This window comes from Hyperolius riggenbachi, chromosome 7, assembly GCF_040937935.1.
Source record: "Hyperolius riggenbachi isolate aHypRig1 chromosome 7, aHypRig1.pri, whole genome shotgun sequence".
Classification (NCBI taxonomy): domain Eukaryota; kingdom Metazoa; phylum Chordata; class Amphibia; order Anura; family Hyperoliidae; genus Hyperolius; species Hyperolius riggenbachi.
This window is the reverse complement of record NC_090652.1, coordinates 254,732,523-254,754,973: the sequence shown is the minus strand read 5'-3', so window position 1 is coordinate 254,754,973 and position 22,451 is coordinate 254,732,523. Positions and strand designations below refer to the sequence as shown.

Here is a 22,451-nt window from a genome sequence, read left to right as displayed (position 1 = left end):
GCCCCAAACAATTGCCTAGATTGCCTGGTGGATGATCCTGCTCTGAGTTACCTATCTATAATGTGGGCTATTGGTTTTCAGACAGGCCACATAGAAAGCAATACTGTCCTATTTGTGTGACTGCAGATAATTTACAAGAACATAAGCTGCCCTTGAACTAGATATGTAAGCTTCAGATAACACAGAGGTGGGACAAGTGCGTAACGGGATCAGGCAATAAATATATATGCAGAGAGTAGGGATCTATGGGGAATACATCATCATAGAGACCGAACTTTATTGGTTGTACATCTGATTGGCTGTCCTGGGCAACACCCCCGCTTTCCCTCCGCTTTGTCAAATGTCCTTGTAAGCTGTGAGACTGAAACGCTTGAGCGGCTAAAGCTATTTGTACTGCAACTAAATGGTATAATGCTTTAAATGTATTCGAGGGATAAAATATTCTTTATTGTGGCGAGGGAGGGTTTTCATGCTACCATGTGTCACATCACTAATGGTCTGTATAAAAGGCCCTATTAAATAGCATTCTCTGCAGCTGATGTTCCTTTTTCTGTGTCTGTTTCATTTCACACCTGCCAATTTCTACTATAATTACAGAGGAAAGATCATCCCTGCCGACTTGGAGGCCAAAATCCTTGAAGCTAAACAAAAGGTTTGTGGAATTGGTCTTGAGTGTAAAGACAACTAGTGCAAGGTACACACGATTTTATGTTAGATTTACCTGTCAGATCGATTTTTTCCAACATGTTTGATCTATATTTCGATCAATTTTCCGATCGATCTCCACAGAAATGAACGGAAATGGATCTGGCAGGTAAATCTAACAGAAAATTGTATTGTGTGTGTACCTAGCATAATGACTGAGCTTCCAAAGCTAAATACTGTATTTGGACAATACATTCAGTGGTGTAGATAAGGTGCTATATGGGCCCTAATGTGCGCTTTACATTGGATACGACACAGAAAATTTATATTGAGCTTTTCTCCTGGTAGCACCAGAGCCAGATTTACCATAAGGCACGATAGGAACATGCCTACAGGCGCATGATGATGGAAAGGTGGATCACTCCCCTTCCCAAGTGCCTCCCTTTTGCCTTGCCTATGCAGAGTCTCGAGTGGAGTGTAAATGAGAGGATATTCAACCAGGACTCGGCACTGCAGTGACCAGATCTCCCTTCAGTCGAGGCAACTCTAGCTACCTATTACTTGGGGGCACGTCTAGTTACGTAATACTGAGGACAGCTTTGGCTACCTAATTCCTAAGGGCCACCTGTAGCTACCTTTGATGGGCAGAGGAAGTAAGGGAGAGGTGACAACTGGGCCAGCCAGCACACTTGCGGTGCGGTTGTTTGTATATTCATGGAGGTTGAAGTCTAGTGTGCCTGGACAATTGTGCTTATAGGTTCCTGTGATGTAAATCCGGGCCTGGCCAGAGCTGCAGCCACTAGGGCGCACTCAGTAGGCAGTAGCAGTGTTAGGGAATCTTGCCCAAGGTCTCCTTACTGAATAGGTGCTGGCTTACTGAACAGGAGGAGCTGTGTTTTGAATCCCTTAACCAGTACATTATCCAGCCATGTTAGGCCTCCCCCAAGCATTCTATACATAACAATTATATGGAGCACCAAAAACCTGCCAATCACACTCAGTGTTAGAGAGGTGTATGCAGAGGAAGGGTTATAGTTTACTAAAGAGACATTTCAGTCTAAAATACACATTTTTTGGCTCCTCTTCTCATATAACGTTATAATTACTTGCCACTTTTTCCTCCAACTCACTCCCTCAGCCCTGTGTCTGATGGCTTCCAGTGCAGAGCCCCGCCTCCTTGCAGAGAAATGCTGTGGAACTTCCATGTCACTTTCTCTATCTCGGATAGAGGAAGTGCCATGTCACACTTCTGAAAGGGGGTGGGGCTATGCGCCGGAATGCACCAGACACGGAGCTCGGGGAGTGACTATCATTATATTATAAAAGGATCCATAGCATGTTTATTTTAGACTGAATAGTCTCAATTTCTGCTGCTATAGAGGGGATCATTACCATCATAGCACCAATGAAGAGCTAAAATAGTAGTTGAAGTTGAGCCCCTGATAGGCTCCTCTGGTCCAGGGGATCTAAAGGGATTTTCACCGAGCTTCATGGTCTATCTGGGATCCAAGAGCTCCCCATTTGTGGAATAAAACAGCATGGTCTTATTTGACCGTGATACGCTGTCTTACCAATTGCCTCTATCCATGGCTGGTTCTCTCATGAAGCAAGGTGAACATTTTTCATCAGGCACAGAGATTACAGGGGCAGCATGTTTGTAGTTTGTGTTTACACTAAAAGCATGCAGTAGGAGGAGAAGGGAGAGGAGAGCGAGGTAGAGAGGTCATCATTGGGGAGGAGCAGCTTGTTGTGCTGTGTGAGGAGTCTGACAGTGAGTGAGGAGGGGGGAGGCAGGAAAGCAGCAATGTTACATTTGACTTGCACAGCAGAAGGGAGGAGGTGGCACTGTTGTCCTGACTGAGGACGGCCGACTGGCTGAGGGTGAGCAGCTTGTTTGTCACAGACTCACAGCCAGCCAATATGCTATTGTGTTGAGCTGCAGCATGTCATGTGAGAACATTAAATTAAGCAGAGTAAATTGTCGGGTGCTGTGCAATCATTCCAAATCGGAAGGGGGGGTATATTGTCACAAGTTGCCTCAGGCAGCAAAAACGGTAGAACAGGCCCTGCCTCTATCTGTTAGTGTAAGGTTCTTTACAGGGTTGCTTTAACCACTTCACCACTAAGTAGTTTTTCCCCTTATGGACCAAAGCAACTTTTACATTTCAGCGCTCTTCCCTTTCATTTTCTAATAACTTTCTCGCTACTTATCACAACAAAATTATCTATATCTTGTTGTTTTAGCCACCAATTAGGCTTCCTTTGGGTGGTTGATTTTGCTAAGAATGATTTTATTCTAAATGTAATTAAATGGGAATAATAAGAAAAAAGATGGAAAAAAATACATTATTTTTCAGTTTTTCGGCCATTATAGTTTTAAAATAAAACGTGCTACTGTGGATAAAACCCCCACATTTTTTTTGCCCATTTGACCCGGTTATTACGTTTTAAATATGGCCCTAGTGCAATGTATGGCAACAATATTTTATTTGAATATAAAGGTGCATTTTAAGCCCTTTTTGCAAGCATAACAGTAATATACTCTCATGACATACATATTAGAAAAGTTCAGCCCCTATTTATGCATTTTTTTAATCTTACTTTTTTATATATATACAAGTGCTTTATTTTGGTAACTATTTTGGTAACTTTTTATAATTGTCCTTTAAGTGCTGAAGAGAAAGGGCCACACTGTATACTTATGTCACTTTGGTGTATGTTACAGGGACATGCTCCACTTTACGTCAACGCCACCGCTGGGACAACAGTCTATGGAGCGTTTGACCCTATAGATGAAATTGCAGACATATGTGAGAAGTACAACATCTGGCTTCATGTGGATGTGAGTGCGGGTCACAGGGGTTCTCACTTCAGTACAAGGCTTGGAGGTAGTTTGGTTGTCAGGAACTGTTATGTGACCAATGTTCTTTTATTGGTACAGGCTGCCTGGGGAGGAGGACTGCTTATGTCCAGGAAGCATCGCCATAAATTAAATGGCATAGAGAGGTAAGTAAATAACATTTTGAGAAAAAAAACACATTTGAAAGATTATATATTGATTAATATATTGATTAATATATTGAATAGACAGATCATTTACCGGCGTAGAAAGGTACGGAATTGTACCGACTCGATAAACTGATCCTACAAGGTTGGGGTGCACAGTTGACAATAGTTGCAAAGGTTAATTTATCCAATGAAATGTAAACAACAGTGCTGGGCAGTGGTGCTCAGCAGAGCTCGAATATTCGAGTAGCTCGAATATTCGAGCTCTTTTTCAGCTATTCGAGCTCGGTATTCGAGCTCCGAATAGCTGGAGCTATTCGAATGGGCTATTCGAGTGAACTCGAATAGCCCATTCACTATTTGCGCTATTCGAGCTAACAGCGCTATTCGAGCTCGAATACCGAGCTCGAATAGCGTCATAGCCCAGATTGATGTCCTTAGAGCCAATCAGAGGGCTCCCAGGCCCTCTGACGGCAGCCAATCACTGAGGGGGACCCTGGCCAGCCCCTACCCTATAAATAGCGGCCGCCATGTTCTGTTTCTCCGTCCTTGCCCGACTTTGCACAGAGAGAGATCTGCTCCTTTGTGCGTTGGCTTAGCAAGAGCTTTATTGTGGTCATTTACCTAGCGTTTTTGCTCACATACACCTCCTATATACACCTATATTGTTGTTAGTTAGATAGACATTGTATTTTAGTTAGTAGCTTTTGTGTTACATAGAGAGAGACTCAGACAGCTGCTGCAGGCTTACAGCTTTAGGCCTCAGGGCCTTGCCTGTGTGGGCAGCTGTTCTCTCCTGTCCTCTGTTTATTTCTCATCTATACCAGTATTTCTGCTGTCCTTTAGTACTGATTGATTGTATTTTGTATTGTAGTTATATACTGTAACTGTACTAGGACACTCACTCAGTCACTGTTCATAGGCTACTAGCTCCTGCGTGTGCGTGCACTCACTGTCTGTGTACTGTACACACACTCTATTTCCTTCTGAATAGTTATATACTGTAACTGTACTAGGACACTCACTGACTGTCACTGTTCATAGGCTAGCTCCTGCGTGTGCGTGCACTCACTGTCTGTGTACTGTAGTGTACACACACTCTATTTCCTTCTGAATAGTTATATACTGTAACTGTACTAGGACACTCACTCACTGACACTGTTCATAGGCTACTAACTCCTGCGTGTGCGTGCACTCACTGTCTGTGTACTGTAGTGTACACACACTCTATTTCCTTCTGAATAGTTATATACTGTGACTGTACTAGGACACTCACTGTCACTGTTCATAGGCTACTAGCTCCTGCGTGTGCGTGCACTCACTGTCTGTGTACTGTAGTGTACACACACTCTATTTCCTTCTGAATAGTTATATACTGTAACTGTACTAGGACACTCACTGTCACTGTTCATAGGCTACTAGCTCCTGCGTGTGCGTGCACTCACTGTCTGTGTAGTGTACACACACTATTTCCTTCTGAATAGTTATATACTGTAACTGTACTAGGACACTCACTGTCACTGTTCATAGGCTACTAGCTCCTGCGTGTGCGTGCACTCACTGTCTGTGTAGTGTACACACACTCTATTTCCTTCTGAATAGTTATATACTGTAACTGTACTAGGACACTCACTGTCACTGTTCATAGGCTACTAGCTCCTGCGTGTGCGTGCACTCACTGTCTGTGTACTGTACACAGACTCTATTTCCTTCTGAATAGTTATATACTGTAACTGTACTAGGACACTCACTCACTGACACTGTTCATAGGCTACTAGCTCCTGCGTGTGCGTGCACTCACTGTCTGTGTACTGTACACACACGCTATTTCCTTCTGAATAGTTATATACTGTTACTGTACTAGGACACTCACTGTCACTGTTCATAGGCTACTAGCTCCTGCGTGTGCGTGCACTCACTGTCTGTGTACTGTACACACACTCTATTTCCTTCTGAATAGTTATATACTGTAACTGTACTAGGACACTCACTCACTGACACTGTTCATAGGCTACTAGCTCCTGCGTGTGCGTGCACTCACTGTCTGTGTACTGTAGTGTACACACACTCTATTTCCTTCTGAATAGTTATATACTGTAACTGTACTAGGACACTCACTGTTACTGTTCATAGGCTACTAGCTCCTGTGTGTGCGTGCACTCACTGTCTGTGTAGTGTACACACACTCTATTTCCTTCTGAATAGTTATATACTGTAACTGTACTAGGACACTCACTCACTGACACTGTTCATAGGCTACTAGCTCCTGCGTGTGCGTGCACTCACTGTCTGTGTACTGTAGTGTACACACACTCTATTTCCTTCTGAATAGTTATATACTGTAACTGTACTAGGACACTCACTGTCACTGTTCATAGGCTACTAGCTCCTGCGTGTGCGTGCACTCACTGTCTGTGTACTGTACACACACTCTATTTCCTTCTGATTACTGATTGATTATTGTAATTTCTGGTTGTACTTACTGTTACTACTTACTGTACTAGTAGGGACACTCAGTCACTGTTCATAGGCTAGCTCCTGCGTGTGCGTGCACTCACTCACTGTCTGTGTACACACACTCTATTTCCTTGTGATTATTACTACTGATTATTGTAACTTCTAGTTGTACTTACTGACTCTGTTACTACTTACTTACTGTACTAGACACTCACTCAGTCACCTCGCCCACCAACCCACTCCATTAAAGTACCCCACTTTTCACCCGCCCTTTTAAAAAACTTTTGTGTTTACGCCCAAAACATCGAAGATGTCTGGAAGTGGCAGCCAGCGCGGTCTGGGCAAGGGGAAGGGCAGCAAGGGAATCAGGAGGAGAGGGAGCAGCATTGTGGCAAGCCGCGGGCGCGGCCGCGCCACCATGCACAGTTCCGCAGCAGCAGCAGCGTCAGTGGCTAACATTCCTCCTATAGCCACTGGCCGTGGACGCCTTGGGCGCCGCCCAGCAGGAGCATCTGCAACTCACGCTGCAGAGACACAGCAGCAGCAGCGTGTAGCACCTGCTCCGATTTTCCTCCAGCCGGGTCGGAAACGTCCCATTGAGGAAAAGGATGCAGACACTGTGGTGCAACTGATGACGGAGGATGAGCAGCCCGCCATCAGCTCTGCATCCGAGGCCTCCACCCTCACCACCACCACCCCTGTTCGCAGCAGCCGCCCAGCAGGGCCTGGGGAGGAGGCCAGTTCACCGTCAGTCGCCGACCTGTCACTCAGCACTCTTTTGACCCCAGGCATGATGAGTCAATTGTCTGCTGTTGTTGGCGATTTGGAGGAGGAGATGCTGATGGGCACTTTGGGGGATGAGGGATTGGACAGCAAGACTGTGGCGACAGTCAAGCAGCCCATCCATGCATCAGGAGAGGAGTTTGGGGGGTCATCATCCCAGCAGGACATGTTTCAGGAGGGGGAGGATGATGATGACACGGTGACAGACAGAGACTGGGTGCCACCAGCTCCAGGGGATGTCGTCATCAGCAGCTCTGAGGAGGAGGATGCGCTTGTGGGCCTTGCAAGGAGGCGCATCATTGCAAGCATTGGCAGCAGTAGGCAGGTCCCCCAGCCTGCTGGTGTCTCAGGCTCAGCAGCAGCAGCAGCAGCAGCATCTGCCAGTACCACCACCAGCCGCACCCAAGCCCCCCCCCCCCCCCCAACCACCACAGGGAGACAGGCAGCAGCGGTTCCATGCCGTAGGGGGTTGTTTTTGTCACCAATCTGGCGCTTTTTCACCATGCCCACAGTGTACAGCAAGTACGCCACTTGCAACCACTGTCAGCGGAAGTTGAGCAGAGGTGCAGACCCCTTAAAGTTCAGCACCAGCTCGCTCATCAACCACCTTGCTGTGAAACATTTCCACCAGCATGAGGAGTTCCAGAGGCTGAAGGCATCTGGTGCTGGCAGTGGCACCACACCCATCACTGCACAGCCTTCAGCAGCAGCAGCAGCAACAGCAGCCACCCGCCCTCCTGCTCCTCCAGCAGCACCAGCAGGAGTGCGGAAACGCACTGCTCCTCCCCCCTCTGCAACTCCTGCCGCCGACACTGAGGCCTGTTCTGGCAGCCAGTCCTCAGTGGCCTCCTCTGCTGTGTATGCTGATTCCCGTGCCAGCAAAAGGCCACGCCAGAGCCTTTTGAGCGAGTCCTTCCAGGGGGTGGTTAGGGCTCTGCCTCCCAGCAGCCGTCGCGTGCGGCAGCTGAACGGCTTGCTGGCACGGGCCATGTGCTCCCAACTCCTGCCGTACACGCTCGTGCAGGAGGGGAGCGACATTCGTGCGCTGCTTGCTTGCGCAGCCCCAGACTGGCAGCTCCCCAGCAGACACTTCTTCGCCCGCAAGGCCATTCCTGCACTGCACCGCTTTGTGATGGCCAATGTGGAGCGAGGGCTGGAGCACGTGGTTGGTGAAAGGGTCCACGTCACCATGGACTCCTGGAGCAGCCGCTTCGGGACAGGCCGCTACCTGTCCTTCACTGTCCACTGGGTCAGCTTGGTGGAAGGGGGTGAGGATGGGAGAGCAGCAGCGGGCACAGCAGCAGCAGCAACACAGTGGGTGGTGCCACCCCGCAGGGTCGGGGGAACTGCAGCAGGTTCCTCCGATCCTCTGCCATCCTCCGGCACACCTGGCCAAACCCCCCGCCTCAGCAGCAGCGTGAAGGCCCGCCACTGCCAAGCGCTGCTGCACTTGGTCAGCCTTGGGAAGACCAAGCTGACGGCAACCCATGTGTTGGCCAAACTCCAGGAGCAGGAGAGGATTTGGCTGACCCCCAGAGGCCTCAGAGTCGGAGAGGTGGTTGCCGACAATGGGGCCAATCTGGTTGCCGCAATAGACAGGGGAAACCTGACCCACATCCCCTGTCTTGCCCACGTGCTGAACCTGGTGGTGCAGAAGTTCTTGCGCACCTACCAGGGGATGGGCGAACTGCTGGAAACGGCAAGGAACGTTGTGCGTCACTTCCGGCGCTCGGCTGCAGCCTGTGCGAGCCTGGAAGACGTGCAAAAGGAGCTGGAGCTGCCACGCCATCGGCTGATCCTTGACGTTCCAACTCGCTGGAACTCCACCCTGGCGATGTTGGAGCGTCTGGTTGAACAGAAGCACGCTGTCAACCAGTACCTTGCCCTGGCCACTGTTTCCGCCGCTCAGAGAAGGGACAAGACCAGCAACATCCCGTCCATCATCCCCGATGATGACTGGAGGCACATGCAGCAGGTGTGCTTAGTGCTGGCTCCCTTTCTGCAGGCCACTAACATGGTGAGCAGGGACCATGCTATGGTCTGCGAGTGGGTGCCCCTGGTTTGTCTGCTGAACAGGGCCCTCGATGCTTTGCTGGAACAGGGAGCGGCAGCCTTGGACCAGTAGGAGCGGCAAGCAGCTGCACAGTCCACCTCTGAGGGGGAGGAGGAGGAGGACTTGGTGGAGGTCCCTGACCTTGCTGCTGATGAGGGGGATCAGCACAGCGCAGCTGAGTTGGTGCGGGGGTGGAGAGAGGATGAGGCGGCAGAGGAGGAGGATGAGGAGGACAGCACTGCCGTCGATGTGCCAGCAGACGTGGCCCGCCTCTTCCCAATGGCAGCGCACATGCTGACGTGCCTGCGCAGGGACCCCAGGGTGATCCAGATGAAGCAGAGGGAGGACATCTGGATCAGCATGATGTTGGACCCGCGCCTCAAGGGGAAGTTGAGCCAGTTCCTGCCGCCTGCAGGAGGAGACCCAGCGCAACAAATAAGGAGCTTGCAGCAGGCCCTTGTTGAGCGCTTGGAGGAAGCCTTCCCCCAGCCTTCCACCCCCACTGTCCAGCCAGCACAGAGGCAGCAGCAGGTGCCTGCATCCAGCAGCAAGCGCCCCACAGACCTGCTGTCTCTCAGCCACGAGCTCTACAGGACTGTAGAGGCTCCGGCAGCAGTGACTAGAGAGGAGGTGCATGCAGCAGCATCCTCCTCCGGTCACAGCCAGCGCCTGACCCGCATGGTGGCTGACTACATGGGGTCCTACAGCGGGCTTGACAGCGATGCCCCTGTTGATCCCATGGAGTATTGGGTCAAGCGCCTGGAGATCTGGAGCGAGCTGGCACAGTACGCCCTGGAAGTGCTGTCCTGCCCCCCTTCCAGAGTGCTGTCCGAGCGCTGCTTCAGTGCAGCTAGTGGCGTGGTCACCGAGAAACGCTCACGTCTGTCTCACAAGTCTGTGGACAGACTGACGTTTCTCAAGATGAACCAGGCGTGGGTGGAAGGCGAGTTCCTGGCCCCTGTTGTCGGCGAGAGGGGGACATGAACTGGCTGCCGGAACTTAGAACCATCGTTAATGTGCCTTACCACCCTTTACCACCTCCTGGCTCCTGCTCACTAAGCCAGCCTGGTTCACTTTGACTATTACGTCGCCTGCAGCCACACATTTTACAACTACAGTGGGCTGCTGTGTACTGCCCTTCTGCTGTCTGTCTGTGTTTCCCACTGCCAGGGTACACAGATTTACATTCTGCTGCCACTCTGCCACCAGCTATTACGTCAAAAAATAGCTATATATCTGTGTAATTTGTTTTACAAACAAAACCAAAAAACCATAAAAAAAAAAAAAGGTTTAATTTTTCTGAGGTGCCCGGGTTGAAAACTGTGTTGTCCCAGTTGTGTATTGGACACGTTGTGGGCTGCACGACCGCTGTCTGGGACCTCCTGTTGTGTTTATTTACAGCCCTGGTATCACCCGCTAGGTACCAGGGCTATTATGTCACGCTGCCTGCCTGCTGCCACACTCACACTACTCCTCCATTCCTCCTGCTGCTGCTGCTGTCTGTCTGTGTTTCCCACTGCCAGGGTACACAGAATTACATTCTGCTGCCACTCTGCCACCAGCTATTACGTCAAAAAATAGCTATATCTGTGTAATTGGTTGTAAAACCAAAACTACAAAACCATAAAAAAAAAAAAAAAGGTTTAATTTTTCAGAGGTGCCCGGGTTGAAAACTGTGTTGTCCCAGTTGTGTATTGGACACGATGTGGGCTGCACGACCGCTGTCTGGGACCTCCTGTTGTGTTTATTTACAGCCCTGGTATCACCCGCTAGGTACCAGGGCTATTATGTCACGCTGCCTGCCTGCTGCCACACTCACACTACTCCTCCATTCCTCCTGCTGCTGCTGCTGTCTGTCTGTGTTTCCCACTGCCAGGGTACACAGAATTACATTCTGCTGCCACTCTGCCACCAGCTATTACGTCAAACAATAGCTGCTCACATTACTCCTCCATTCCTCCTGCTGCTGCTGCTGTCGGTCTGTGTTTCCCACTGCCAGGGTACACAGAATTACATTCTGCTGCCACTCTGCCACCAGCTATTACGTCAAAAAATTGCTATATATCTGTGTAATTTGTTTTACAAACAAAACCAAAAAAACATAAAAAAAAAAAAGGTTTAATTTTTCAGAGGTGCCCGGGTTGAAAACTGTGTTGTCCCAGTTGTGTATTGGACATGATGTGGGCTGCACGACCGCTGTCTGGGACCTCCTGCCTGCTGTGTTTATTTACAGCCCTGGTATCACCGCTAGGTACCAGGGCTATTATGTCACGCTGCCTGCCTCATTGACTGCCTGCTGCCACACACTCATCCTCCTCCTGCTGCTGAATTTACCTCCTGCTGTCTGTGTGTTTCCACTGCCAGGGAGCACATACAATGGCGCTTCCAACATGCGTGCGCCACCAGCTATTTGTTACGCTCAAAAATAGCTGCATTTCTAAAAAAAATTGAAAAGAGAAATAAGTGAAGAAGAAGAAGACGATATAGAAAAAGAAGGAGAAGAAGAAGAAGGAGAAGAAGAAGAAGAAGAAGGAGAAGAAGAAGATGAAGAAGAAGAAGAAGATGGAGAAGATGAAGAAGATGAAGAAGAAGAAGATGGAGAAGATGAAGAAGATGATGATGAAGAAGAAGAAGAAGAAGATGAAGAAGATGAAGAAGAAGATGAAGAAGATGAAGAAGAAGAAGATGAAGAAGATGAAGAAGATGAAGAAGAAGAAGATGGAGAAGATGAAGAAGAAGAAGAAGAAGATGAAGAAGATGAAGAAGATGAAGAAGATGAAGAAGATGGAGAAGATGAAGAAGATAAAGAAGATAAAGAAGAAGAAGATGGAGAAGATGAAGAAGATGATGATGAAGAAGAAGAAGAAGAAGATGAAGAAGATGAAGAAGAAGAAGATGAAGAAGATGAAGAAGATGAAGAAGAAGAAGATGGAGAAGATGAAGAAGAAGAAGAAGAAGATGAAGAAGATGAAGAAGATGAAGAAGAAAAAGAAGAAGAAGAAGAAGAAGATGAAGAAGAAGATGAAGAAGATGAAGAAGAAGAAGATGAAGAAGAAGAAGATGAAGATGAAGAAGAAGAAGACAATATAGAAGAAGAAGAAGAAGAAGAAGATATAGAAGAAGATATAGAAGAAGATATAGAAGAAGAAGAAGAAGATATAGAAGAAGAAGAAGAAGAAGAAGAAGAAGAAGAAGAAGAAGAAGAAGAAGAAGAAGAAGAAGAAGAAGAAGAAGAAGAAGAAGAAGAAGAAGAAGAAGAAGAAGAAGAAGAAGAAGAAGAAGAAGAAGAAGATATAGAAGAAGAAGAAGAAGAAGATATAAAAGAAGAAGAAGAAGAAGATATAAAAGAAGAAGAAGAAGAAGAAGAAGAAGAAGAAGAAGAAGAAGAAGAAGAAGAAGATATAGAAGAAGAAGAAGAAGAAGATATAGAAGAAGAAGAAGAAGAAGAAGAAGAAGAAGAAGAAGAAGAAGAAGAAGAAGAAGAAGAAGAAGAAGAAGAAGAAGAAGAAGAAGAAGAAGAAGAAGAAGAAGAAGAAGAAGAAGAAGAATATACAGTACTGAACAAAATTCTGGACACAACTTCTCTTTCCACCTTTTTTTTTTTAAAGGAACATCCCCACATAATCACTTGCTGTTGTTACTTGGAAAAAAAGATGTTTCTTGCATCATTCACCCTCAAAACAAGTGTTGGAAGCTATTTAAGGCCAATTCGAATAGTCAGCTCGAATAATGAGCTCGAATACCGACTCGAATAGTGAGCTCGAAGTCCGAGGTCGAATCGAATAGTAAAAATTATTCGACTCGAATATTCGACTGACCTCGAATAATTTACTATTCGAATTCGACCAAACTCGAATTTTAAAAAGGGGTATTTGAGCACCACTGGTGCTGGGCATCAGTACTATTATTAGGATTTATTAGAGATCTTAGGTACACATATACAGGCAAAGGGAGTGATCGACCTGACAGCCGTAACTTCTTTAGAGGCCAACCCTTTCTTGGCCTCTGAAGAAGCAGGGAATACCCTGTGAAACAACTGTCAGGCTGATCCTTCACCCTCTTTGCCTCCATATGTGTACCTAAGACCTCTAATAAATCCTAATCCTACTACCGGTGCCTGGCGCTATTGTTTATATTTCCAGGTTAATTTGTTCTGCCTTCCACTGGATCAAAATTTCTGGGTTTGTGACAGGTTGAAAGTGTCCTTCTTGCAACCTAAACTAGATATTGACAGAGGCCGCAGGAGGGGGTTAGTAATCAGGTTCCCGACAGATTCAGCCATTAAGTAGCCAAACCCCACATCGGCTATTTGTTAGTGTTAGGCATAGGTGGGGGTTAGTGTTAGGGGTAGGTAAGGGTAGGTTAGTGTCAGGTTATGTACTGGTTAGTTAGTGTCTGGCAGTCAGGCATAGGTAGTGGAGTTAAGTGGTGTACCCAGGGCCGGCGCTACCATAGAGGCAAAGGAGGCAGCTGCCCCAGGGCCCCAGAGCTTGTAGGGGCCCCCAGTGGCTACAAGAGGAAAAAAAACATTTTTCAAATCGACCTTATAGTTCCTGGGAAAATCGATTTTAAAGTTTTAAAGGAAAACAAAATACACATTTAAAAACCAGCCGACTTTAATGGTTAATAGCAAATCCACCTTAAATTCTAGAAACCCTAAATCTGCAGGATATGTTAAGGAGATCATTGGGAATAAGAGGAAAAAACTATTTTTCAAGAAGACCTTATAGTTTTTGAGAAAATCGATTTTAAAGTTTCGAAGGAAAAAAGTATACTTTTAAATGTGGTAAATGTCACTTTTAGTACCTAACGGTAGTGTAATTTTACATGCATCAAAAGAAAGAGCCATACATTTCCTGACTGGGTTTCCAGGGGGTCCATACGCAGCCGCAGCGCTTTGGCCAGGGATCGCTAAACAGCCGCAATATGGCTGTATGAAGATCCCTGGCATTTTTTTCCTATTTTCCCCCCCAAAATTTTTTTTAGAGCGTGGGAATTTTTTAAAAAAAAATTATGTGGGGTCCCCCCTCCTGAAACTTTTTAACCCCTTGTCCCCCATGCAGGCTGGGGTAGCCAGAATGTGGAGCTCCAACCGATTGGGGCTTCAAACCCTGACTATACCAGCTGCAAAAAAGGTCCCTTAATGCCAATTTTTGCTCCGGGGTATCTGTTGGGGGGCCCCCCCAGGTTTATTTTGTCCTGGGGCCCCATTGTTGCTTAAACCGGCCCTAAGTGTACCCCCTAGTGCTACACCCCTGCCAGCTGTCTTCATGCAACAGCCACTTGAACATAAGCATGAGCACATTTGCTTTCCTGGAGAACAGACATCACTTATGCAAAACTGTGAAATGCTGTTCCTCCTATCAGCCTTCTTATTTCTCTTGCTGCTGCATGACTTCTTCTTCTGGTGGAGATGTTGCAGCAGGTCATGTTTTGAAAGACTTGCTAAGCAGGACACTGCAGTGCCTCATTCTCCCCGTTAGAAGATAAAACCGTTGCGTTGAATATCGCTGTCCTGGTTAGCATGAATTGATCAGAGTAGTGCTGACAGAGCAGAGTTCCTGCCTTGCCCTTTTTTCCATTGCCCGAGGACACCGCACCATGACTCGACCTCTTTACTTGCCCCACTGAAACTTGACAAAAACGTCAGGAAGACTAAAGCTGGAGGGATTAAATATGAAAGAACATCTATTGCAATAAACATCAAGGGATCTATTGTGGCAGAGCAGGGAGGGCTGGAGGCAAGGGGACAAGCAGGACATGTTGTACCGTGTTATATAAGACATGCACATTGTATATTTATTTACAAGTCATATTTTTCCGCTGCAAGAGCCCTTAAGCTATAGGGGAGGGAGTTTACTGATTTGCTGGGAAAGATTTCTCATAAATAAAATATCCAATTTAATTGGTGTAGTCTATTAGCAATGCACAATAGTCTCTCGGGCAAATTTGATGTGGCTTTACAAAAAGACAATCATTTTTTTATAATTTTATCCGTTTATAGCAGATTGTCCAATGAAGTTGAAGTGTGATCTTTGGTGCCATGTGACTCCATGATCCACGCAGATATGTGAGATATGTCTTAAATTGTCCTAAACTCAGCAATATGAATTAAATCAGTGATCATAAATAGTTGTCCTGTATACAACAGGAGTGTGAGGAGGAAGTGCCACAGTGTCAGGAGAAAATCCCTCCCCTTTTACTTTTCAAGCCTCCCTCTTGAATCTTTAATGTGATGGGTGGCTTAAATGACCAATGGGTGTCTCATCCTCTGCCTACAGATGAAAATTAGAATTTCGTGCAAAAGCTCATTTATTTCAGTAATTCAACTTAAACAGTGAAACCGATATATGAAATAGGCTCATTACTTGCAAAGCGAGATATTTCAAGTTACCGTATTTGTTTGTTATAATTTTGCTGGTTATTTCTTACAGCTTATGAAAACCCCAAAATCAAAATCTCAGACCATTACAATATTGTGAAAAAGTTCAATATTCTAGGCAGAAAGTGTCAGACTCTAATTAATCCAAAACACCTGCAAAGGGTTCCTATTTTATAGATTAGTTTCACCTTTTAAGTTGAATTACTATAATAAATAGACTTTTGCACTATATTCTATTTTTTCAAGTTTCACCTGCATTGCACAATTGGGCTCCTTCTAAGGGAATGAGCAGAAAATCCTCCTTACCTACAAACCTCAAGCGCCTCAGGAAGGGGAGGTCATGCTAGCAACTGACAACCACTAGCTGCCAATTAATTAACTACTTGCTGTCCCTAGCACTCTCCTCCCTACAAAATCTTAGATAACACTGTTTATTTATCTCTGACCTGATAACATCACTACAGAGTTGTAAAGCAATGACAGCAAACCCCTTTTCCTCTTCCCAGGGAATTTAATAGCAGAGATAATTAGTAAACACGTGTAAAATACACATTCCATGATCAGACAGTAGCACATTGTATACATTACTGTAACGAATGTGGAACTATCTCCGTGGTCAGCGCACAACCTGTGCGCTGACACTGCGGAAACCCTCCACAAGCGTTTGAAAAAGGGAACCCAGCTTTGGTGCAAATGCACCTGTAGAGAAGAATTCCAACCGGCAGATGGAGCTGTGGAGTGCAGAGGAATAAACCCTCTGCACTGCCACAGATGCCAGATAGAAATTGTACGAAGTGAAGCAATACAGGGCAAGATAGCCTCTCTCGAGAGAGAGTGAGCACAGAGACAGAATGTATGTATGTCCACCAATCTAGTTGCCACCTGGCGACGGTGGACACACAACAGCGAAGACCAAGTGAGAAAGCAATCGCAAGAATGGCGATTGCTAATAGAGACACAAGACTGAGTAAAGACAGAGCATAGGAAGAATAAAGACAGAATGTAACGATTGTGGAATTCCCTCCGTGATCAGCGCACAAGACGTGCGCTGACACTGCGGAAATCCTCCACAAGCGTGTAATTTGCGGAAACCCAGCAAAAGGTGCGATGCACCTGTAGAGGGAAATTCCTGTCGACAGGTGGAGCTGTGGAGTGCAGAGGAACAGCTCCTCTGCCCTACCACAGACGCCAGACAGGAATTGTACGAAGGGAAGAAACGCAGTGCAAGATAGCCCTGAAAGAGAGAGATCAAAGCGACAGAGGGTATGTGTGTTCACCAAACTAGTCGCCACCCTGTGACGATGAACACACAACCAGGAAGACAAAGCGAGAAGGCAATCGCCGGAGATGGCGATTGCTAACAGCGACACAAGACCGAATAAGCACAGATAAGGAATGTATATATGTCCACCAATCTAGCCGCCAACCTGCGACGGCAGACACACAACAGAAGAAACCAAGTGAGAACGCAATCGCAAGAGAAGCGATTGCGGAAGAGAATGAGCACAGAGACAGATTGTATGTGTGTGCACCAAACTAGTCGCCAACCCGCGACGGTGCATACACAACCGCAGATATGAAGTAGGAACGCAATCGCGAGAGAGGCGATTGCCAGAGGTGACACAAGGCTACAGCAAGGCAGAGCACGAGAGTAGCAAAGGCACAGCAATTCATACAATGAGAAGATACGGAAAATAACAAACGCTAGCTAAACACGAACACCGCACTCATTCGTTACAGTGCACGTGTTTATGCGCGGTCTTCGCGCGATAAGCACAACAGAGACGAGCACGCCTAACTAACCACCGACAGACAAACATGAAACAGAGGACGCGAGCGCTTGCTTAACGGTTACCTCACCGAGCCTCCAGCTAGCGTTCGTAGCAGACAAGACAGACACACGAAAACATGAACAAGCGAGAGATAGGATCCACAGCACTAGCGAAAGAGGCTAGTGCGATCCAGGAAGACAGAACAGAAGGATCCACAGCACTAGCGCAAGAGGCTAGTGCGATCCAAGTACAGCAAGAGAGTAGCAGACCAGAAGGATCCACAGCACTAGCGCAAGAGGCTAGTGCGATCCAGGAAGACAGAACAGAAGGGGCTACCAGTAACAATCGCTGTTCCGGTTAGCACCCAGACACACAGAACGATTTCCTGTCGACCACCACTGGGACAGGACAATCGCAACAGACAAACAAACAGATATGCAATCCTAACTGCACTAGGGAAACTGCCTAGTGCAGTTCCAGGAATTACTGTAAGCTAATCTTCAACAAAGAGCAAGACTGACACTCCAGGCGAGTGTTACACATAACTAACCCTTATGACCAGCAAAGGACTCTGGGAAACATAGCTCTTTATACTGCCAGTCATCAAAGGAGGCAGGTAAGGGATTTGCATAACGAGTGTATGCAAATTCCTCAGCAGCAGAACAGACCAGAAACTTGTAATGGAAAAACAGGTCTCTCTTGCAGAGACCTGCAGCCCACAGACTAGAGGAATGGACAACAGCTGTCTGCCAGTGCATCCAGCTGAGCAGATCATTACACAGAACCAAAAACAAACTGTAATCCAACACGAAGGAGTAGACAGGACTAGCTACACGCGGTCACCACACGTTAAGCGCAATAGCGACAAAGCGCGTGCAAGGCACGGTCACCGCACGTTAAGTGCAAAGCGACAAAGCGTACCAACCCTGACTAACAAATGAAACACGAAAAATGAAAACAAACAGAGAACGCGAACGCTTGCTAATCGGTTGCCTCACCCAGACAACAGCAAGCGTTCGTTCCAGACAAGACAGCAGAAGGAGTAACCAGTAGCAACCGCAGCTCTGGCTTACACTCCAAGACAGAGTACAGAAGGAACCACCGCCTCTACCGCTAGGGCGGATGCGATCCAAACAGACAGACAAATGGAGCAACCAGTAGCAACCGCTGCTCTGGCTTACACTCCAAGACAGAATACAGAGAGATCCACCGCCTCTAACGCTAGGGCGAATGCGATCCAAACAGACAGACTGATTCACTGTCAGCCACTGCTGGCAACAGAACAATTACAACAGATAAGACAGAACTAGGCAATACAGATAATAAAAAACCTGACTGCGCTAGAAGGAATGCTAGTGCACTCCCAAGGATAACTACTCTAAGACAATATTTAGCAAACAATTAGCAGAGGGGCTGTAACTCAAGGTAAGTCCAGCAGAAACAAACCTTTATTACCAGCAGGGAATTCTGGGAGGAAATGGTATTTATACTGCAAGCAGAGCTATCAATAGCCAGATAAGTGAATGCAAATCCCTCACCAGAACAGCAACTCTGAAACTTGCAGAGTGAAGACAGGTCTCCTTTCCAGGGACCTGCAGCATACAGACCTGAAAAATGGTCAAAAAGCTGCCTGCCTGTTCAGACAGCAGAGCAGATCATTACAATTACTTAATTGTTATATCTAATACATTATCAAAACAAATGAACTGTTTAGATAAACAGGAGGGATGGACAAATAAAATGTGTAGGTTTAATGTACAATAGAACTGTTTACAAAGTGGATAAATTGTGTATGTTTTCACTTTTTTCCTTATTTTCCTTTTAAAATGCATAGAAAATAAGGTAATTACTAAAAACAAATTTCAGCCACAAAAAGTCTAATTTCCCTTGAAAAAAACAACAACAACACATAGATCATTCAGTTGCGATAATTATTGATAAAGTTATTGCCAAAGTAATCAGAGCTGAGCTGAACTGTGAAAATGGCCAGGGTAGGGAACTGGTTAAGATCACATGCACAATTACTGTTGCATGCAGGGATCAGGGCTCAATCCCTCAGGTGACTATTCAGGGCTGAGTATTGAACAGATGCGTTGCAGCCCTATAGGCTACTGACGCATTCTGTTAGAGCCAGGAGGGTGGACTACAAGTGGCGCACAACAGAGAGTAGGAGTGGCAAGGAAGAGGACAGTGCTCTCAGCCTCTGCTTGTGAACACTATACATGCTAGATCATATGCAGAGAGGCCCTGACCAGTCGCCTGGCTTTAGCGGTACTGATTAATATGCTATAAGCAAACAGATCAGCAGCTAGTGGACAATTTGCTAATACGGTATCCACTTCCTGGGTCAATGGATAATTCCATGTTACGATAATTTTGTGCATATCCATATAATTGATGCCTCTATTTAATTTGGTGGGCATTAAAAAAAACAACAACAAAAAAACAGAACTGAAATAAATACTGGTACCTTTAGCACTGCTGAAGATTTTGCAGTTATGTGACCACTGTTTGCTTCTTGAGAGTGACTAATGCTGTACATCACTCTGAAAAGATCCTGTGTTTCCCTTTAAACAATGCACGTTGCCTGGCTGTCCTGATGTTCCACTGCTTCTAATACTTTTGGCCATAAACCCTGAGCAAGCATGCAGATCAGATAACTCTGACAAAAAAAATTGTCAAGATCAGCTACATGCTTGTTTCAGGTGTGTGATTCCAATACTACCAATGCCAGAATAATCAGCAGGACTTCCAGATAACTGACATTGTTTATAAGGGATTAAATATAGCAGCCTCCATATGTCTCACACCAGGGGTGGCTCTAGGCTCATGGTTGCCCTAGGCAGAGAAAGAACTGGTTGCCTCTTCACCTGCCAATGTGTTAATATGGTATCTTATTCACTGTAAATGGCCATGTCCATTAAGGACACTGCATATATGCCTTCTGCTCATGACACAAATGTTTAATTTTTGCTGAAATGTTTTGCCTCCGCCCCCACTGTCTAAGCATGTTGCTTGGTGCTGATGGGGAGAACATCCTGGCAACTAGGCTGCAGTCAGTGCCTGTACTCAGGGGCGTAGCAATAGGGGGTGCAGAGGTAGCAACTGCATCGGGGCCCCAAGTGGCCCTCCCTCAACTACAGTATTAGCTCTCTATTGGTCCTGTGCTCATAATAATCACTTCTATAGATACTTTGAATAGTGGTAATCATTAACAAACTGTTCCCCATCCCCTTCTTGCACTTCTGACACTGTAGTTGCCATTGGCAGGTTTTGGTGCGCCGTGTCAATTGTTATGTACAGAATGCTTGGGGGGCCCCATTGTAAAATTTGCATCGGGGCTCACAGCTCTTTAGCTACGCCACTGCCTGTAATAGTGACGCACGCTGGTGCTGGCACAGCACATGGATGCTCTGTCACTGTGACCTGCTGCGCTGCAGTGATGTGTGCAGCCATAGTGACCAGGTTGTCCCTCTGTGAGTGCATGTGGTGGCCGGGCCCCCCTGGGAATGGTGACCCTATGCATGTGCACAGATGGCATATATCTAAGGCCGCCTCTCTCTCTTTTTAATACTGCATCACAGGAAGGGCAAGTCCAGAAGTGGTGTAAAAAGCAGCCAGCATTCATTGAAAGATAGTAGTTCTGCAGCAAGTATCTAGAGGGTTTTTTGTGTGTGGGAGGGGGGGGGGGGGGGGTTCCGTAAAATGACACTAGCATCAAAATGATATACTGGGGACAGTTTTGCTAGGTATGTATTTTATAAAGAACTCAATATGTACCCATGTGTGTTTTTTTTTAGAGCTGACTCTGTCACCTGGAATCCCCACAAGATGATGGGAGTACTACTCCAATGCTCAGCCATTCTCTTACGAGAAAAGGTAAAGTACCTGGATTTATAAAGCAATAATGACTCGTCACACGTTCCCAAGGTAATCCACCTCGCCTTTCAAGCTAAACATCTGTCTCTGGAAGAGAATAACTGCTTATTTATAGCACAGGCCCCCAAGACATGCAGTAAATCTCAAAAGGACACTCCCTAGCTGCTACGTGACAATATCTTGCAATAGTCGCTATAGCAATGAGATTCCTGACCTGACTGTCTGACTTGTGAACGTGAGCTACGTGCTCGCTCACTATCTGCTGTGCATGTACCTGTTGGATGAGTATATTAGTACATTAAACCTGAAGTGACATGTGACATGATGACATAAATATATACACATATGGCACTAGCCCTACTAAGAAATGATCTGAAGTGCCTTTCTGTTTTCCAGTACAGCAAAAGTTAAAAAAAAGTTGTCATCTATACAAGAGAGTTTGTGACAGCCTAAGGAATTCAGTCCGGTTTCCTGAAAAGTAAATAGAAGCTAAAGGCTGATGTTTGTCAGGGAGATAATAAAGTTCAAAGGGTCATTATGTCTGTATTTTTTCAGCTTAAAAGGCAGATTGTGGATTCTGAACTGCAGCAGTAATTTTGTCTGCTACTGATCTGACTGCTGCAGCTGCTAGCTTTGTAAAGCCTGGTGCAGTGCAAAGCCATGCAAAACTTCAATCACACACTGCTTCTGCTGTCCAACTCCCCCCTCTACCACCACCACTACTCCATTTATATCTAATCTAATTTAATGTACTTTTAGGGCCCTTTTACACTTAAAGTACACCTGAATTGAGAGGTATATGGAGGTTGCCATATTGCTTTCCTTTTAAGCAATACCAATTGCCTGGCCATCCTGGTAATCCTCTGCCTCTAATGCCGGGAATACATCATACATTTTTACCCCCGATAAATGAATTCGACAGATAATTTCCGATATGTCCGATATTCCTTCCGATCGTTTTTTTGGTTCGATTTCTCATAGAAGTGAATGGGAAAAGATAAGAAAAACGAGCGGAAGATAAGAGAATCAAGCGTAAAAACGATCGGGTGGAAAATCTGTTTTCCATAATGTTTCTGACATTATTGTCAGATCTAACAAGATTAGCTGCATGATTGTTTCTGGTGTTATTCGGACACTACTGCAACTAAAGAGACCAGCAGGGCTGCCAGGCAACTAGTACTGCTTAAACGGAAATAAATATGGCAGCCCCCATACACCTCTCACTACAGTTGTCCTTTAATGCGTTGGTATGCGTTAGTACGTGTTGGTATGCAATTTATTTTCCTCCATAGCAGTGCGTTGTTAAAAAGCTTTCGGTTAAAATGCGTATAGTGGGAACTGAGCCATTGGAAAACATGGGCATTACTTTAAAAATCAGTTGTCCTTTCAGTTATATCTGACAGCAACAGATTAAAGAGAAACTCCGACCAAGAATTGAACTTTATCCCAATCAGTAGCTGATACCCCCTTTTGC

General features: G+C 46.1%; 1 protein-coding gene and 1 long non-coding RNA gene across 3 annotated transcripts in view; one reads left to right on the top strand and one right to left on the bottom strand.

Moving 5' to 3' along the window:
- LOC137524968 (uncharacterized) overlaps positions 1-22,451 on the bottom strand; it is a 210,413-nt gene that overhangs the window by 132,640 nt on the left and 55,322 nt on the right. The window lies entirely within an intron of this gene.
- Positions 1-22,451, top strand: part of GAD1 (glutamate decarboxylase 1) — a 185,710-nt gene that overhangs the window by 132,934 nt on the left and 30,325 nt on the right. For both annotated transcript variants that reach the window (XM_068245543.1, XM_068245542.1), the window contains 4 exons: positions 598-652; positions 3,371-3,487; positions 3,587-3,651; positions 20,899-20,977. In XM_068245543.1, the coding sequence (XP_068101644.1) occupies positions 598-652; positions 3,371-3,487; positions 3,587-3,651; positions 20,899-20,977 (316 nt within the window). The remainder of the gene's footprint in view (positions 1-597; positions 653-3,370; positions 3,488-3,586; positions 3,652-20,898; positions 20,978-22,451) is intronic.